This window comes from Aotus nancymaae, unplaced genomic scaffold (genome assembly GCF_030222135.1).
Source record: "Aotus nancymaae isolate 86718 unplaced genomic scaffold, 86718_ANA_hifiasm-v0.15.2.pri h1tg000029l, whole genome shotgun sequence".
NCBI classification, from domain to species: Eukaryota; Metazoa; Chordata; class Mammalia; order Primates; family Aotidae; genus Aotus; species Aotus nancymaae.
Window position 1 is genome coordinate 92196677 of NW_026988442.1, and position 19405 is coordinate 92216081.

The 19405-nt window shown below is 60.4% G+C and overlaps 1 protein-coding gene across 22 annotated transcripts in view; it reads right to left on the reverse strand.

Moving 5' to 3' along the window:
• The window catches only part of BIN1 (bridging integrator 1), a 58483-nt gene that overhangs the window by 8136 nt on the left and 30942 nt on the right, over window positions 1-19405 (reverse strand). For 4 of the 22 annotated variants that reach the window (XM_021667967.2, XM_064382851.1, XM_021667970.2 and 1 more), the window contains 11 exons: window positions 13319-13373; window positions 13117-13211; window positions 12561-12656; window positions 11526-11633; window positions 10783-10875; window positions 6659-6744; window positions 6388-6463; window positions 4861-4943; window positions 3356-3400; window positions 1779-1923; window positions 278-406 (listed from right to left, as the gene is read on the reverse strand). In XM_021667967.2, coding sequence (XP_021523642.1) covers window positions 278-406; window positions 1779-1923; window positions 3356-3400; window positions 4861-4943; window positions 6388-6463; window positions 6659-6744; window positions 10783-10875; window positions 11526-11633; window positions 12561-12656; window positions 13117-13211; window positions 13319-13373 — 1011 coding nt within the window. The remainder of the gene's footprint in view (window positions 1-277; window positions 407-1778; window positions 1924-3355; window positions 3401-4860; window positions 4944-6387; window positions 6464-6658; window positions 6745-10782; window positions 10876-11525; window positions 11634-12560; window positions 12657-13116; window positions 13212-13318; window positions 13374-19405) is intronic. The other 18 variants (XM_021667969.2, XM_064382853.1, XM_021667983.2 and 15 more) reach the window with 7 other exon arrangements.

The following is a 19405-nucleotide window of genomic DNA, read 5'->3' on the forward strand; positions in this document are numbered from 1 at the left end:
GCACCTCGAGGGCACTGCCAGCATGACTGCTGCTGCCGGGAGGGGGCATCTTTCCCCTCTGTGGCCCTGCATCTGGCCTTAATACATGCTGGGAGATGGGTGATGGAAGATGACGGAAGATGATGGATGGAAGGAAGGAGGGGTGAGAGAGGGAAACTGAAACTCTCTCTGGCCAGATTCCTGGCTCTTGAGACAGACGCATAGAGGATGAAGGCCATGCATGCCCGAGAAGGCAGGGAGAAAAGAGGAGGGCTGGGCCGCGGCGGCCGCGGCTGACCTGGGAGGGGGTGGTCACGCTGATCTCAGGGACAAACGTGTCCTCAAACAGGCTGAGGATCTGCTCCTGCTTGACTTCCTTGGACGGGGTGTGTTTGGGAGGCGGAGGGACTGGTGGGCCTTTCCGGAGCTGTGGGTCGGCGGCGGGTGAGGGGCCGCACGGGAAGGCACAGCAGAGCAAGGGGTTTGGGGGAGACAGACAGAGACAAAGACACGGTTAGTCACGCCCCAGGCCACAGCCCCACCCAGGCCACTGAGCAGGACGCAGCAAAAGAAGAGCCACTGGCCCCCCAGCCCCCCACCATAGACACCAAGACCGCAGGCCACCCCGGAGAAGGACACTGAGGCAGGAGGTCCAGAAACGCTGTGTGGAGAGAGAAAAGATAGAGAGGTGAGGGCAGAGAAAGGAGGGAGAGAGAAGAAGAGGGAGAGAGGCCCCAGGCTGCCCGCTGGCCCACTGTGGGAGGGTCTGGCTCCCACCAGCCTGGTGAGAAGACTGGGAAAGGAAAGAGTCGCTGAGACACAGCTGAGCCCCAGCGTCCCCCTGCCCACTTCTGCCCTTCCCGCGGGCCCCTCTCCACCCCCCAGGCACAGTGCTGCCCATGGGGAGCCCAGCTCAGACTAGTCTGTCCCTGCAAAGCCAGTGTGGCGCCAGGATGGAGCAGAGGCCACAGCCCTGCCTACCAGGTGGGGGACCTCAGGCAGGTCATGCCCCCGTGAGGCTGGGCTTCTGCTTCACAGGGGGGTTGCAGGGACTCAATGAATGAAAACACAGAAGGCGCTGGCACCATGTCCAGGCCAGGGGAAGTGCTGTTCGGTCCAGGCTCCCACCATGTCCTCAGCCTGCATCCTAGTCAGCAGTGGAGCAGGGCAGCAGCAGAGAAGGGGGAGCTGCGGGACCCCTGGCTGTGAGAACACCCCACCTGGCCGGCCAGCGCCTGGAGTCTCTGCAAGCACCTGGAGTGCCCGCTGGGGGCAAGCGGGGTGGAGACAGGGACAGTCCAGAGCCCAAGACCTGCCCCCTTAGCCACCCTACACTCTCCCCTGAGCTTCCTCTCTCTGTCCCCTTAAAGGTCCCGCATGGCCACCTGGCTGGGCTCCTCCCTCAGTCCTTTAAGAGAGAGGCCAGGAAGAGGGGCAGGCTGCCCACTCTGGAGATCCAGATGCTCTGTGGGCTGAGGGCCCAGAGCCTCTGCTAGGGAGGAAAGAAAGATGCAGAAAGAGTCAAGCAGCCAAAAGGCCAGGGAGAAGGAAGGGGAGGGCGCTACAGTGGGGGCGGGAGCTGGGGACGGGTGGCAGTCACAGGTGCCTCCCAGAAGCACGCAAAGCTGGATGGGGTGGAAGGAGACCGAGGTCGGGCCCACCCCGCACTGGGCAAAGTCTCAGGTCCACAGCTGCCCAGGCCAGAAAGGGGACAGAGGAGTGGGAGGATGGGGGTCAACAGCAAAGCCAGAGGAGAAAGAGGGAAGGCAGGGGACCTGCCACTAAGATATCACTCCTACCTGAGACGGGGACTTGGGGAGGGTTGCCCCAGGCGTGGCCCCGCCAGCTGGCTCTGGCTCGTGGTTGACTCTGATCTCAGGGGTGGCGGCAGGGGAGCCATCTGGAGGCGAAGGGCTCTTGTTCCCTTTTGCAGGTGCGTTGTCACTGTGGGGACAGAACAAGAAACGAAGCCATGTTGGGGGCCGAGGCACAGGAGATGGAGTGGACAAATGCACTGACATCTGTGTGAAGGGGTACGTGGAACTGTGTGTGTGTGTGTGTGTGTGTGTGTGTGTGTGAGAGAGCAGGAGGGTGGGGGTAGCCAAGGGACCTAAGCTTGTGGGGCTGGAAGTGGGAAGCCTGCCTCGGAGACAGGAACAGCACAAGGCGGGACTCCAGGCTGGAGGTCAATGGTCCCCAGGAATGCAGGCAGGCCCCTTAGAACCACCTGCTGCAGAAGCCAACCACCCCACAGGCTCCACGGGGTCCACCAGGGCCCGTGCCGACAGCCCACGATCCACAGCAGGAGAAAGCCAGACATCCTAGAGGCCAGTGAGTCTCCCATGCCACACACAGCAGCACCTCTGTTCTGGGGACTGCTCCCCAGCCTGCTGCCCTCAGGCCTCCTCACTGCCCTCCCTGCCTGTCCATCACAGCACCCTGGTACATGTCTCCAGACCTGGGCTCGCCTTTCCTCTTGGCCACTGAAGGCCACGAGCAGGGACTGGACAGACAGAAACAGGTACCCTCATCACAGAGGAGCGGGCAGCTGGGGATGGAGGCGTTCAGTGCCCAAACCCAAGAGGAAGGTGGCGTGATGCTGTGCACCCCAGGCACGGGGCGAGGGTGCAGGGAGAAAATTCCCTACCAGAACCTGCGTAGAGAGGCCTAGAACGGTGCTGCCCAATACAGTTGCCACTAGCCACAGGTGGCAATGCAGACTCAAATTAATGAAATTTACATGTAATTTACATGTAATTTAAATGAAAAGTTCAGCTGCCCCGTCACACTGGCCAGTTTCAAGTGCTCAATAGCTCCACGGGACAACTGGCTCCTGTGCTGGGCATTGCAGGTCTAGAAGCATCCAACGGGAACCAGTGACCAAGTCACCTGGGGACAAACAATGGAACAGCGTAGGCGATGTCACTGACACCATCTTCCCTTTTGGAATTTGTGTTTTATGGGAATGTATCCTCCTTAAAGAATGTATGTCAGTATACACACATAGTATACACATAGAATTTAAAAGAAAAACCCCACCTTGCTGAGTGTCTCCTCCCTGGCCCTCCCCAAGCCTCCTTCCCAGCCTTGTTCTCCACTGGTAAGTGCACTGGTGGCCTGGGCCACCGCCCAGGGCTGGACAAGTGAGGGGCGCCCAGAGGAACGTGCCAAATCCAGCCAGCTGCTCAGAGGCCTACCCGCCCGGCACCTCCTGTGCCTTCCCACCCGACACACACACACGACAGCCCTGCGGGGCAGCACGGCACACGGAGCCAGGTTACGGGTTAGTGGCGCCTGGGAGCCGGCGCAAGGCGCATGCACAGGGCCGGCCGGGCCGCGGGCGTCGGCGCCCCTCTGCAGCACTCACTGCCGGTACCTGTTCTTCTTTCTGCGCAGCCGCGAAAACAGTTTACTTTTCTTTCTGTGGGGACGGACGGGACATGGAGGCCTTCATTCTGGGGAAAGGCCAGGTGCAGCACTGGCCTGTCCCCTTCCCTCTTTGCCAAGCCCTCTGCTCAGAGGACTAAGGGGCAAAAGCCTCTCCTAAGTACCAGAGGCCTTGCAGAGGGCCTGGACCTACTATCCCCCATGCCCTGGCTGGTCTCCGCTGTGGCCAGGTGCCCGGGATGAAGCTAACAGGGCCTGGTGAGGGGCAGGAGGCTCGGGGCAGGGGAGATTCGCCCCGCCTGTGGTCCCAGTCCCCAGGGGCTCCAGGTGCGCCCAGAATGCCAGGAAAGGCGCCAGGAAAGGCCCCCGGCCGAACACAGAGTGCACAAGGGGCCACTCTGTGGGAAGGGAGGCTGCTGGGCCTCCACTGCCCTCTCTCTTCTCTCCATCCCTTCCCAAAGGAAGTCATGGTTCTGGCCAGGACAGCCCCCATACCCCCTGTTTACCCATCCCAGTGTTTCCACCGGTGCCCACATCTGTCCCCCTGCTTACCCATCCTAGAGTTCCCAGCTGTCCCTTCCTGCCTGACCTTGGATTCACCTTTTGGCCTTTATTCCACAACACCCCCCTCCCCGCCCTCCACCACGTCACCCTCCTAACCTCTCCACTCCCCCACTCAGGGCACCACGCCCCCTGTCAGCCACACCTATTTTATGTTCAGGGAAGGAGGGGGCAATCCCCACCACCCGATACCCTCATCATCCCAGGCAATACTCCAGGTACCCAGGAAGCACACAGTTGCCCGGTTTTACAGGGTTCATCAGTGCTCTCCGCCCTCTGCTGAGACATGCCTGTGTGTATGCACACACTCACACCTGTCACACAGCCCCCGTCACATGCACACATGAACACATGGCCAGAAAGGAGGCCTCCCAGGCTTGCTGCATCCTCTGATCCACAGCCAGGGAGCGAGGCATTTCCCTCCTCCCTCAAGTTGTCCCCTCAGGAAGCAGAGACCCCCCGAAGCCGGGCTTCCCGGAGGGACTGGGGCTGAGGACAGGAAGAGGACCCCATTTGGGTGAACATAATGCTACCATCCAGGGACATGAGCTTTTCCAGGAGCAGGAGAGGGAAGGGGACGCTACCTCCCTGCTCTGAAAGGATTGCACATCCCAGAGTCAGTCCTGTTCACACTCCCAGCCCCCAAAGCTGAGCAGGCTGCCCGCCCCAACCCTGGCTGCTCCTGCTCCACAGTGATGGGGTCAGCCAGCTCAGGGACCCGTGGGCTCCCCAGAGTGCTCCTTCCTTGACGAACACAGCCAGAGGGGCAGGGACATTCGAGACAGAGACCTGCCCTCACCTGCTTCCCGTAGCACAGAGAAGCCAAGACATGGAGGTCCCTAGACTCCCAAGGCCAAACCCACAGGAGACCAGGGAGGGCACCAACAGGGTCACAGGAAGGAGTCGGGGCGCCAGGGCCCTCCCCGCACGCACCTGGGCTGGGCCTTGACCGTGAAGGTGTTGCTCCCGTGCTGCTTCTCCAGGCCGATCAGCACGTCGTTGAGGTTCTGGTTGAGCTGAGGGAGAGACAGTGAGGAGGTGGGGGGCCTCCAGGGCCACCAAACAGCCCGCCTTCCCCAAACACCTCTGCTTCTCCCCACTGCCCCCGCCCCCTGCCAGGAACAAGCTCCTCTTTCCCCATCTGTGAGGGCAAAGAACCAGCACACCAAACCCAGAAAAACCACGGGGGCAACGAAACGAGGGGAGTGGGCCACATCACTAGTGCCTGCTGCTCCTGGAAGCCATCTTTTCCCCTCCTTCTACTTAGAGGAATATCCCAAAATGCCACATACAGCTTGCACTGCTTTCACATTTTTCTCTTAAAAATTGTTTTGGCAGACTGTCGATCTTCATTGTTAAGGTCATTTTGCCAAGGGGTGCTTTCAGACCACACAACTGCCAGATAGTTCACTGAGAGCACAGGTGTGAGAGGAGGTTTATTCCTTGCACATGAGCTCATTACTGAGAATATTCCTTTCTTTGATTTGGCCACTAGGCAACTCAGAGCCGAATTTTCATCCTAATTTATAAACAACTATGCCCTGTGGCATATATTTTTGCGGGCTAATTTTATATAAATGTTCCTTCTCCAAAATACCTCTCTCTCTATTTTTTAAACTTTTCATTAAGTTGTCTCAAATCTTCGAAGGGAAAGGAGAAAGGTAATGAAGAGAAAGCCTAAGAGGCAAGAAACCGCACTGAGGGGTGTGAGTCAGGGGAGGCCCCGAGCTCTTTCCTCCTCCGCCCCAGGCCTGGAATCCACCATCATCGCTTCATCCCTCTGGGCGGGCCCAAGAGACAAAGTGCGACCCACCACTGGGGGGCGGGGGGTGCCAGCCCTGGGTCTCAAACTTCAAAGTTCAACAGCTTTGCGTTTTAGCTGCCAAATAGGTTAAAAGGAAAATAACGCAACACAGGTACGCTAATCAGACAGACCCGGTCGCAGAGCAGACTCAGGCAGGTGAAACAGGCCTATTTAAATGTGTCAAAAACACGGGCGAAAAATTAAAACTGAGCAAATGGTAGTAACTTATTTGTTCCTACAAGTCGGGAAACCTCCACCATTGCCCAACACTCCTCGGGCCAAGGTCACCAGAGAACACCTTCGCGGTTTGAAAGGGCCTGGTCTACACCCGCAGGCGGTCCTAACACGGCACTCCTCGGGCCGAGGTCGCCAGAGAACACCTTCGCAGTTTGAAAGGGCCTTGTCTACACCCTCAGGCGGTCCTGCCCAGGCAAGGACCCAGACCCGCTCACAGCCTCCCCCGCATGCCCTCCTGCCCTCCTGGGCCTGGGCACTCCTGAAAGGCGCTATTCCACAGGGCCCGGAGGAAGCGCTGTGGCCTCGGGTGTGTGCTGAACCTGGCGGGGAGGGAGGAGCTCAGGCCACCCCTCCCATGCCACTGACTCAACCCTTGGCCAGGGCGGACTGTGGCACCTCAGGGGGCCCCGAGGGCCTACCTTGCTCATCTCCTTGTGGAAGTTCTCCTCCAGGCCCGCGATGCTCTGGAACGTGTTGACGTAGAAACCTACGCGGCTACAGGAGGGCGGAAGGATGGGGGCCAGGTGAACAGGCAGGTCAGGGCAGCAACTCAGAAACACGCCCACCCACGAGCGACCACACATGCTCATCAGAGACACAAACCCGAGAGGGCACGGGCACTGCAGCACGTGGGCACCGCAGCACGCGGGCACCGCAGCACACGGGCTGGACACCGGCGCCGGGCCTCACCTGTTCCACAGGGATGGCAGCTCCTCCTGCAGATCCACATTCATCTCCTCAAACACCTTCTGGGCTTTGATGAGCTCCTCCTCGGCCTGGGGGGCAGCACGTGTCATTCCCCTCTGCTGGGCGTCTGCCCAGCCAGCCCAGCCCCATGGCGCCAATCCACCCACCTCCTGCCCACCCTTCCTGGCCAGCCAGGACCCTCAGGACATCAAGGAAAGGGAGGACCGAGCAGCCATTGCCAAAGAAAGGCCCAGGTGGCCGGGAGGGCAGTGAGCGGCGGGTAGGGCTCAACAAAAGGGACAAGACGGGGCCTTGGCGAGCTGGACACAGGGCATGCGCAGAGGTAGACCCCAGACCCAGCCAAGTGGGGACCCCGCCACTTCCACATGAACCCCCTCAGGCTAGGTGCCAGCCCTGCCGCTGACTTCTGGTTCTCAGGGCAGCATCTGTCGCTGCCTTCCCCCCGCCCCGCCCCACCCCTGCCCCCGAGGGCTCCCTCCCTGTTTCTGAGGGCCAGTTCTTGGCAGCCTCAGCCACCAGCCTTCACTTCGCCTCACGGGAACGGCCCTTCCACAAAGCTCTCTCTCTCCTGTGACCTGTCCCCACCAGACGGAGACCAGAGGCAGCCGCTCCGGCACCTCTAGGAATGGCAGGAGGACCCTAGAGGAGGGTGCAGGCCAGGGAGGAGGAGGCGGGGGGCTGGACGGTGCCTGGTCCCACTCCTGGCCTGCACCGTCCCCAGGGCAGGCCCTGTGCCCTCCAGGCTGCTCACACCAACCAGGCAGTGGCGCTCAGGCCCCATCGCAGGGCCACGGAGTGCTGGGGAAGGGACTGCAGGCGGCCGGTGAGTCACAGACCCCGCCTGGTGGAAGGGGCTCTGCTGGCTCACTCTGGGAGGACGCTGCCGGGGAGAGTGACTCAGGGGTACTCGGATTCAGGGTCTGAGTCACAGCCTAGGAACGTGTCGGGCCCCGCCTAGGGAAACTTCCCACCAGCAGCCTCACGTTCTCAGGCCGGGGCTGGTGCTCAGGATGGGCCGCCTTCTGGCAAAGGCGGCCAGATGGCCGGAAGGCCACTTATCCACAAAGCACACAACTGCCCCAAGCCCAGCCAGCTGTCCCATCCAGCCTCAGGCACCAGGACTAGCCCAGGTCAGTCCCCTGTCGCCAGTGACTTGGGGTGGGACTGGAGGAGGGGCCACCACGGCTTCTGTGAACAGCTACGTCCAGCTACTCGCTAGAATGGGCGTGGGCTCCTTGCCTGGCTTTTTAGAGTCTAATAAAAATTTAAAGGCAGAATAAAGGGGGAATAAGAGAATGTCTATCCAAACATGCACGCCTCTCTTAGAATGGATCAGATCTGGGGGCCCTGGGCACCCCACACCAGGGCCGGGTGGAGAATACTGCCCCTCCTCCCTCTCCAGGCTGTGGCTGGGCCGTCCCTGCCCTACTCCTCTGGGCATCCCAGTACCTGGCAAGGGGCTGCCAACCATAACCATGGTTCTATGGAGCCCATAAAATGAGTGACTCCTAGGGGTCCTGTTGTGAGCTGAGCACTGTCACTCATGCCCCTGCCCCCCACTGCCAGGAGTGGGCCTAAAGTCCCACATTCCACAAGAACCTGCCTGGACTACCTCCCCCGTACGCACTAGGACCCACTCCCCATGATGACACAGGCACCACCCCAACCCCCCAGATGGCGACGGTGGGGACAGCACCACAGCTTGTCTAGGGGACACATCTGCACCCAGCCGTGCTCACGCAGCCCAACACTGCAGAGAACAAGGGTGGGGACAGTTCCATCTGAGAGCTCCTGACGTCAGGACCTGTGTCTTGTATTCCCTTTGGGTGACATTCCTCATGTTCCAGCTCCTTTGGAAGCATGTGGAAGGGGCAGGGAGTGAGGTGAGGGCTGTCTGCCATGAGGAGGGCGTGCCACCCCCATGGCTCCACTGAAGCTAACAGTGGGGGAGGGCAGAGTCACACGAGCCCCGGGGTCCCCAGGACAGCGTTCAGGAGGCCAGGGCAGGTGTGGAGAGCAGGTGAGAAATAGCCCAGGGGCCGCATAGAGCTGGCCAGCCCCCCAGGCACAGCCTGGAGAGGATGCACTGTCTCCTCAAAGTCAAGTCCCCCAGAAGGGCACCCCCGGGGTCCCAGCTGTCCCATCTCACTGCCAGCCAGCTGCCAACAGTTCACTCCAAAGGCTCTCCAGCCTCCAGCCAGGTATGGTGGGGTGGGGACAAGGAGGATGTGCTTAAATAAAAGTGGCACCCAAATGGGACAGCCAGTTTGGCCCAAATGGGAAACATCTACAGCCCAGCACCCAAAGATGTGATCACATGCCTTACCCAGGGTGGGGGTGGGGGCGGGGAATCCCAGCCACACCTGTCCTGGGAGCTCAAAAGCAGTGGGCAGGCCCCATAGCCTCCTAAGGGATTCTCCCAACCAAAAAAAATGTTTCACCTGTTTCAGGGAAAATGATTCAGAAACCCCGGCCCTCGGTCAATAGTCATATTCCTCCTCCAGCCCAAGTGCTGAACTGACTGGCAGGGCATGCCAACTCCAGCCCCGGGTTCCTCCTCCACCTCCAGAGTCAGATGAAGTCTCGGGCCTATCAGACGCCCCCTAGGCATCACCCCCAGCCCCTGGCTCTCCAAGGGCACCCTGACCTCAGGATGAGGCTGTCAACACTCAGTGCCTCCAAAGTCAGCTTTGGCCTAAAAGAAATCAGGCAGCACATCAGGTGAGAAATCGAACAGGCAGGCCAGGAGCAGTGGCTCACGCTTGTAATCCCAGCATTTTGGGAGGCAGAGGCAGGTGGATCACTTGGGCCCAGGAGTTCAAGACCAGCCTGGGCAACATAATGAGACACAACCTCTACAAAATATTAAAGATTAGCCAGGCATGGTGATGCGTGCCTGTGGTCCCAGCTATTTGGGAGGCTGAGGCAGGAGGATCGCTTGAGTTGGGGAGGTCGAGGTTGCAGTGAGTCATGATTGCTCCACTGTACTCCAGCCTGGGGAACAGAGCGAGACTCCTTCAAAAAAAAAAAAATAGAAAACGAAGTTGGACAGCAAGCCATGCCAAACCCACCCAGAGCGCTCCACGTCGCAAGCACTCAGTGAAAATGATGAAATCAAGAGGCAGCTCGGAAAAAATAAGGCAGCTGCCCAGAGAGAAACCCAACCTTCTGGGCCGGGCCCCTGTCACCGGCCCCTCGGGAATATGAAGGCGTGTGAGGGCCTCATCCAGGCTGTGACTACGCTGACCCGAAATGCGCCTCAGTTTCACTGCAAAGAAAACCACGTGACCCTCCTCTCACAGGGCACTGCATCCAGCGGTCCCTGGCCACACCGTGACCCATTTGGAGGACAGGGGGCTGATAAGACCATAGCATCTATGGCCCAGATGGTGAGACGGCCCAGGAGTTTTGCACAAACAGCCTCCTCCAGGAAGCCCCCCAGGAACACTTGCCCTCCATGAATCCCCAAAGGCCGACCCTCCAGGGCCCATGCTTCCCCTCTAGGTCTCAGCATCCCATCTAGACTGGAGGTTCCTCCCAGTAACTCCTCCAGAGTCACCATGGGGGCCACAAGTCCCAGGGAAATGATGCAGGGGCTTGAGTCAGGAGAGCCCCAACCTTCCCCTAACTGGCTCGGGTCCCAGGCTGTGATGTGCCTCTCTGGGAAGCTTTGTCTGCTCTGTAAATTCGAGATGATCTCAGAGTTGCCATGAGACTTGAAGGAGACAGGCATGGCAGCACAGGGGCCTGATGATGTCATCTCCCTCCCCAAAGGAGCCCTCACAGAGGGCAAATGGTTCAAAGGCATTCCTGGAGCACCTAGGATTTCAGAGGAGTCTCCAAGAATGACCACAGACTCAGCCGCAGAGCGGGCACACCTATGCCCCCACCCAGGTCACACGGAGCCCCTCAGCCGGTTCTCTAACCCCTCCATTTGACTTCAGGTCTTCTCTGAAGCAGGAGCTCTCCCAGCGGAGGCCTTTGAAAACACCCTGCCCGGCCTGCCGGGCTCAGACACCAGCCCTGCATCCCGGTGGCGCAGGGCGAGAGGACAGGACCGCAGACCGGAAGGCACCAGCGCGTGCAAGGTTAGAAGCCAGCGTCACCTGATTTCGGAGCAGGTTAGTTTGAGCTACGAGATGAGCCTGCAGTTTGCCTTGGCACCACTGGGGGGCGGCTTTCTCAAGCAGCGAGACAGGCTGGGGTGGGGAGGTCAAGGCAAAGGAGGGTGGAGAGACCAGGGAGGTGGGGAGAGAGAAACAGAGACACACAGATTAAATGCACGTCCACACACCCCACACGCAGGGACCTCCCCAAGCAGATATGGGCCCTTGAGGCCGAGAGAATCAGGGGGAGCCCGAGGGGGCCAGGAGAGGGGGTGAACTCCAACTGCAGAGGCAAAAGGTGAGCATGGTTAGCAGCACAGGGGACCTGGCAAGCACGGCCCTGCCTGGAGGAGTGGCCGCCCCAGCCCCTCGCCGCAGGATGAGTGGGGCCAGCCCTGCACCCCCCAGCTCCCTCCAGCCAGGGACGGGTCACCTGGGATCTCGTGATGGAATTCCACCCGGCTCGCCAGGCAGGGCGGCACCGTTCCAGGGAGACCCAAGAGGCCCACTCTCAGGCTGTCAGGTGGCCTGGGTGAGGGCTGCGGGGCCAGGAATGGGCCTACGGTGAGCCCCACCCAGGCACCCACAGAGGCCTCTCACTCACCGGCCTGGGCCCAGCACTGTCCCCACCCCCAGCTCAGCCACCTGGGCCCAGGCAGGAGGAAGGCTCCACCCTCGGGTCTTGGACACCTGCCTTTCTCAGCCCCCTGCAGACGCCACCCCAAACCACCTCCAGCCCCTACCTTGGCGATTTTGGCTTCATCCTTCTTTTTGGCGGTTTGCAGAGACTCGTAGTGGTGCCGGGCACTGTCGTAGTCCACCAGCTTGCGCCCCCGCTTGGCGATGCGTGACTGGGGCAGATGGAGGAGGGTGCTGAGTGGGGTCTGGCATCCCTCCTGAGACTCCAGAGACCCTGGATGGACCCCGGCTCCACAGGAGCCCTTGAGCTCTGGTTGCTGGAACCCCTCTGGGCGGCAGAGAGCTCACCCCTCCCAGCGGTCCAGCCCCACTGTGTGAAACATTTTCTTGCACGTGAGCCCGTGTGTCCGCGTCCACAGCTGGTGACGTGTCAGCCAAGTCTCTTCCTCAGCCTGGCCCCCGGCTTCTCATCTCCAGAGCCACCAACATCAGACTCGGGGAGCTTGAGACAACTGCACTGGGGGACCCTGAGGCCAGGATGAGCATGACACCCCAATCCCACCCACCAAGGGGATCTCGTCAACCCACTCATCAGCCTCGGCTCCAAGTGCATGTCACTGGGAGATCACTCGCCTCGGTGGAGACCAGAGACACTGCCGGCTCCTAGCACCCACCCAGGCCCAGCAGAGACAGCAGGCTGTGACTGCACACAACCACACAAAGACACCCACACGTGCAGACCCAGACAACAGGTGACATGCACACATACCCTTCCAAGCACACACAGTGTAAACACAGGAGACCTGCAGGCACACACATCCCTCGGCCCTGCTCCACCTTCTGCACCTTCCACAATCACACAGCCAGCCACTAGGCAGCAACACACACACACACACACACACACACACCGTGAGACCTCCTCCCACAGCCCTGAGACCCAAAGGGACAGGAAGACCCATGTCTGGGGAATGGGCGGGGGGCGGGCTGGCAACAGAGGGAGCAGCTCTGGAGGATAAAACGCTAGGCCAGGGCAGCCTCCTCCTGGCCTGAGCCACACGCCCTGGGCCCTGTCCTCTCTCCAGGTCCCTCCAAGAAGCAAGGGACCTGCAGGTGGGCAGATCTGCAAGTGGGCCTCTCACCTTGATGTCGGGGAACTGGCCCAGGTACGTGTCCATGGTCAGCAGCGCCTGGTCCACCAGCTTCTGGTGGTAATCCATCCACAGCAGGTCATTGTTCTGAGACGGGCAAGAGCACGGCAATGCCACCCGGGTGCTGGGCCACCCTCGCCCCAGCGCTCACCTCCCAGGGACCAGTCCCAGCCCCATCTCTTCACAGCTCGGTGGCTTCTCAGAGCCTCAGTTTCCCCATCTGTAAGATGGGGGCAACAGTTCCTGCCCTACTGGTGACTGTGAGGATCAGATACGCTGAGGACTGGGGTCAGCCAGGGAGGCCTTGTGAGTCATGAGCCGTAACACACAAATAAGGACGATCACGACCCACCATCTGACCCACCTTGGTGTGAGGGCGTGTCAGGAGAAGAGCCCTCAGAGAGGGAGGGCAGCTTGCCCCAGGGCACACAGCATGCAAACACCCGAGAACCAGAGCGGCTTGTCCCAGAGGGCCCGGCCCAGTGGGACGGGAGCTGAGGCCAGGGCGCCCTCCGGGAAGGGCTAGGGCCACCGGTCCCATGCTCACCTCTGCGATCTTGTTGGCCTCATCCCTGCCGGGCCAGTCGGGCTCATACACCTCCTGCAGACACTCGTTCAGCTTCTTGGAGGCCTCGTGCATGGCTGTGGGGCAGGAAGGAAAGGTGCGGACCTCCCACTGATAGCCCTTGCCCACCCTCCCAGCTCTGCACCCACCAGCTCCCCATGGGTGCACCCTGCCTGCCTCCTACCTTTGACGGAGGCCAGGTAGGTCCGGAGATCCTTCTGCAGCCGGGTGCCTTCAGTCTGCAAAGAGAAGACTGGTGGCCCACCCGGTCCCTGACCCTCTCCTTCCTGCCACCCTCACATGAATGAACTAACCAGGCTGCTCTCCTGACAACAGCCATTGATCAGCTGACTTCCCAACAGGACAGCAGCTGCGGTTGTCACCCCTGCCTCAGGAGCCCTGAGTCCGCGGGGACATCTGCCGTGTTTGCTGGCACCTGCCCTCTTCCAGATGCCATTCTCAGCCTGGGAAGGAAGGCAGGCAGACAAGGACCACCCTCCAGGATGACAGGTTGTGGGTACAGCTGAATGACACACAGCACAGCACCTGCGAGAAGCAGGACCATCACTCACAGACCTGCAGTCAGACACTGCAGACAAGTGACCGAGCACAGGAGTATGGCCAAGGCAGGTGTGGTGACCGCCAGGCCCCCTGCGCCACAAGCTCAGGAGGTGCCCAAGGACAGAGAGCTCTCGCTGCCTCATACTAGGGAAAGGGGGCCCAGTCCAAGCCTTTACAGAGACAGAAGACCTGTGGAAGAGGTGGCATTAGAGCAGAGGTGCAGAATGCGGGGGTCGTGGCCAGGACTCTAAGGACACTGGCCCAGCTGACACTCGGGACATCGGTTGTAGAGGGAAGAGGCTGAGCGGGCAGCGGGCTGGGTGGTGAAGCTCCCTGAGCTGGGAGAGTGGTCTCCAGGGGCCTCCTGAGACAGCAGGACCAGCAGAGAGGCTAGAAGCATGGGACAGGCCTCAAGTCCCTCTTGGACATCAAAACCAGAGCCAGGAAAGCTGAGTGAAGAACTCCAGGTTCCAGGAGGAGTGAACAACAGGCGAGGCCAGCACTGAGGTCTGAGACTACGCTCAGTGAGATGCGGAAGTTTCCAGAAGCACGTGCAAAGAGTGGGCCGCACACAGGCTTTGAGGCCATGCAGACCCCACTGTCCCTTACTAGCCACACAGCCCTAAACAAGCTAGTGGGCCTCTCTGAACCTCAGTCTCCTCATCTTTCAACAGAAGGTGAATGATCCCTGCCTGGCACTCCTCAGATCCAGTGAGCAGGGCCAGGCCCCGGAGCCTTGAAGGCAGGCTCGGGAGATGTGCCTCATGCTAAGGACAGGAATGCAAGGCAGAGAGGGGACTTGGGAGAGCAGCAGTGGCTGAGGCTGACCTTCGAAGGGAAGGGCACCCTCCTGGCCTCTCCTTCCTGCCACCAGCTCAAGTCTCAGAGACATCCATGTTCTGGACACCTCCTGCCCTGGAGAAGGGACAGCTGGCCCGGTCCCAGGAGACCCAGCATGCCAGCTTCATGCTTGCACAAGAGCTGGAAGGTGGCCCCGTTCGTTCAGGTCAATCTCCAGGCGAAGGCCAGCAGGGACCCGGCCACCTCCACAGGCTCAAGGCACAACACCCTCAAACCCACTGCTGTCTCCCCACCACAGGCCTCTCCCTGTCCGCAGCTGGGGCCGCTCTTCCTGTCCTGGTGCCCTGGCTGTCAGCACCCTCCACGGAGTCATCTTGACACTCCTGCCCTACCCAACAGCACAGAAGCGGACAGAGGGTCAGCGACCGGCCCAGTCACACAGAGACTGGGGGAGCCCATGAGCCCCTCCAAGCCTGGGCACGCAGCCACAGCGTGTTTTGTGGGTAATGGGTAGTGATGCGTAACCCACAGATCTGCCCGTTACGATGAATGTTTCCGTGTGACAGCAGAGACAGCCACAGGAAGGGCTTACGAGCAGCACATAAGATGTTACATGATTTTAAAAAGAGGAGGTGTGAAAAAAAAACATTCTCTAAAATTCCTTTCATCCTCCACAGAGTAGGGTGTACAACACTGGCCAGTCATCATTCTTACGAACATCCAAGTTGAAGGCCCTCCGATGCAAGACTGAGTCAAGAAACAGACGGCCGCTCCACCACGGACACACAGACCTCCCTGGAATTCCATCGGGGGTGGGATGGAGACCCCTCAGGGCTGAGGAACGAGGAAGGATCCGTCCCACTCCTGACACAGCCACCCTCAGTCTTCACAATTAAAGGCTTTGTTGGGATAATGGGATGCTATTGTGTCCCCTGATGTCACAGAATCTTCCAGATCCAGCTTCTCTCCCTGCCAAGCCTCCACCATCACAGCCACACCTCCCACACCCTCCTGACCCTTCCCCCCCAGCAGGGGTCCCCATGGGGTGGGCCGCTGTGCCCCCCATCCCCCGGCTTCAGGCTGAACCAGGGCCCCTAGTGATTCACAAACAACACTGGGCTGTGCGCCGGCGCGTGGCATGCAGCGTAAGGGGCCGGCCGAAGCGCGGCCTCCCTGTGCCCACTGCAGCTGGCTCCCTAAGCCAGTCGCCAGGGTACACGCAGCCCTCCCGAGCTGAGGCCCCAGCCAGCTGCCCTCCGCAGGGCAGCGCCCAGGCCAGCACAGAACACTGTGTGTTTGCTTTCAGACCGGCTCCCTCAGCCCCTAAAAAGAGATCTGAGAAACAATTCTCTGGAGGTCCCAGAGCTCACAGAGTCCAGCTGGGGGAAGGTAAGATTCAGGAGCCACTGCCCACCTCAGCCCATGTCCCAGCTACAGGACTTGGGGGAGTCAGGAAGGAACAGGCGCAGCTCCAGTGCGGCCGGGCTCAGCCAGCATCCCCACCACCCTGCTGCATCTCCTGGATATCAGTCCCCACAGGTGGCCTGAGCACCCAAGTTCCCGTGTTCCAGTGGGTCTAGGGGGCAGGGACACCCCTCCCACAGGGACCCCCTTTAGCTCCAGCTCTGACTCTCGCCCCCTGGCCATCAATGCCGGGAGTGACGATCACTCAATAGCCAGGGACGCCCACTTTGAGCAAAACCTTGGGTGGGCCCTGAGGACAAGAAGGAATCAGACCTGTCCCAACTCAGTGCCAGACAAATAGCAATGACAGCCCTGGGGCCCGAAGGGCTACAGACGGCCCCTAGGAAGAAACGCCAGGCTTCCCTGAGAGACCCAGATGGCTTCCAGAAGGGCCTGTGTGTGTGCAGTATTCTGGGGGAAGGGCAAGAGGCCCTCATGGGCTCGTAGAGCAAGAGCAGAAGGCAGGGGTGCCACTGTGACCAGCAGCAGGTAGGCCCAGGAGGGGCTGTGCACCTGGGTCCTTGTGAGAGCAGGTGACAGCAAGGTGACCTACACCCTCTCCTAGGGACCCCCCGTCCACATAGGAAGGAGTGAGAGGTTCGCTTCTTCAAAGACTAAATCACCTGCCATCCTTGTCCCTCCTAGCGCTAAGCCCACTAGGCGTGGGGCTCACAGATAAAGAGGCAGGAAAAACCTCAGCCTCCAGGCTTCCCATGCCCCATTCTCTCTCTCCTTCACCAGGGCCCCCAAACCCACTGCAGCCTCCTGAATCCACTCCCTTGATATCAGTGACCCTCACCCCATTCCCTCCCAGTCCCCACACCCAGCCCCACACCCTGCCACCCCCACACACCAATCAAACCCAGAACTGGCTGCCTTGGCCCCAGCCTTGAACAAGACTTCAAAACTGACACCCCAACTACCATCTCTGGCCCCTAAAAAGCCAGCCACCCCACCAAACCCGAGCCTGAGAGCAGACAGAGGCCCAGCTCGGGACCACTCCACAGCCACAGCCTGGCAGCCGCCTGGCAGCGCTCAGCACTGGCTATCTTTAGCCCTGGCCTCTCTGCCCAGCCCCTCTGTCCAAGGAGCAGCGAGCGACTGCTTGCCCAGAGTCAGGGACCAAGAGGGGGTGACTCTGAGGGACAGCGGGCACAGCAACACTGGTTTCAGCCCTGGGGCCAGGCCACATGGAACCTCAGCTCCCAGACCTGTGCTTCCCTCAGCCTCTGCCAAAGCCCAGCCTGTTCTAAGGGACCCCCACCACCTCCACCCCTAACCTGTCCCCCCAGCCTAGCCAGCTGCCCTCAGGACAAGGGATCAGCTCCAGAGAGGAAACTCGAGAGTGAGCCAAAGGCCACAGAGCCTGGATTTCAATCCCAAACACCCACACCAGCTTCGTAGCCCTGGAAGATGTGCTTAACCTCTCTGAGCCTCAAGTGCCTCATCTGCAAAATGAAGAGAATATCAGCATCTATTTCAGGGACTGCAAAGACGTCTGTCAAACACACAGCACTTCCTGGCCCATGGCCACAGCAACTCCTTAAAGGGCCTTCGGAGCAACCGACAACCTGATGAAGCCAGCTGAGTAGGGACACGCCCCGGGGCTTCCTAGAGACAGAATCGGAACCTAAGACCAGGTTTCTTGTTTAAGCCTATATTTTGCAGGTGAGGCAACTGAGGCCCAAGGGGCCCTGGGAAGTTCCTATCTACAGAGGCAGTAGATATTCCCTGTCACGGTGTCTACCTAGGCCATGAAACTCCTCCCACAACTGGCCTAGAGGACAAGCCGCCAAGGTGGCTCCCTGATCCCTGTCGGGTGAAGCCTGTCAGGTTGCGCCCCTCTGGCAAGCCAAGGCTGGTTTGACCCTGGGGCCTCTCCCCCATGCTCCTGGTCCTCTCCCAGAATGCTCCTGGTCCTCCCAGCTGCTCTAGGTCCCCCCGCAAAATGCTCCCAGCTCTCCCAGCTGCACCCTGTCCCTCTCCCAGAATGTTCCCGGCCCTCTCCCAGAATGCTCCCAGCTCTCCCAGCTGCTCCCCGGACCTTTCCCAGAATGCTCCCAGCCCTCCCAGCTACTCCCCGGACCTTTCCCAGAATGTTCCCAGCTCTCCCAGCTGCTCCCCGGACCTTTCCCAGAATGCTCCCAGCTCTCCCAGCTGCTCCCCGGACCTTTCCCAGAAAGCTCCCAGCCCTCCCAGCTGCTCCCCGGACCTTTCCCAGAATGCTCCCAGCCCTCCCAGCTGCTCCCCGGACCTTTCCCAGAATGCTCCCAGCTCTCCAAGCTGCTCCCCGGACCTTTCCCAGAATGCTCCCAGCCCTCCCAGCTGCTCCCCGGACCTTTCCCAGAATGCTCCCAGCCCTCCCAGCTGCTCCCCGGACCTTTCCCAGAATGCTCCCAGCCCTCCCAGCTGCTCCCCGGACCTTTCCCAGAAAGCTCCCAGCCCTCCCAGCTGCTCCCCGGACCTTTCCCAGAATGCTCCCAGCTCTCCCAGCTGCTCCCCGGGCCTTTCCCAGAATGCTCCCAGCTCTCCCAGCTGCTCCCCGGACCTTTCCCAGAATGCTCCCAGCTCTCCCAGCTGCTCCCCGGGCCTTTCCCAGTTGCTCCCTGGCCCTCACCAGCTGCTCCCAGACCCTGACCAGTGAGCAGTCAGGGTTCCCCAAAGGAGGCCCCTTTCCCAGGTTCCATGCCAGCTGCAGAGGCTTTGGTGGGTGCCTTCAGTGCTTTCCAAGGCCTCAGACATGGACAAAGAGTATAGAGAGGCCTGGTCCCCTAGAGCCCAGGGACTCACCCCACTCTTTCCCTAGCTGAGCTTAGACTCTGCCTCACACCCCATGCCTGGTCTCATTCCTCTTGGCCTCCTTCTCTGGCCTCCCTCCCCACCTGTCACTCCCTGGGGCCGGCCTGCAAAAGCCAGAGAGCCATGGTGCAGCTCCCCCTCCTAGCTACTTCAGCCCTCCCCAAGGAGGGGGAATTGCCAGAGTCATCTCCTGTCCTCACACAGCTGCAGCAGTGGCTACGGACTTAGCAGATCTCCAGGGGAAGCTTCAGGGGCGGCCCAGGGCAGGTATTCCGAGTCCTCCGTATATCCAACCACTTCCCCCAGAGTGCCAGTGTGAACACCCGCTTCTGTCACTGGCCCCCGGCCTATAATGGTCCTTGGTAAGGATGTCCTGGAAGTCCCTTCCAGGCTTTCGAGCTAGGCAAGTATGGATCTGAATCCACTTCCAGAGCTAGATGGCCTTGGGCAAATTATCCAAGCTGCTTCACCTACCAAAGGGGAACAGTGGCGCGGGCGCCTTACAGAGCCGTTGGGACGTGTCCACAGCCGTCTCCAATTGGCCCAGCCTTGAGCCTGCCACAGAGCCAGGCACTCACCATGCTCAGCAGATGCCTGAATCAAATCCAGCCTGCTCCGCCCCCACGCTAACAGCTGCAGATGCCAC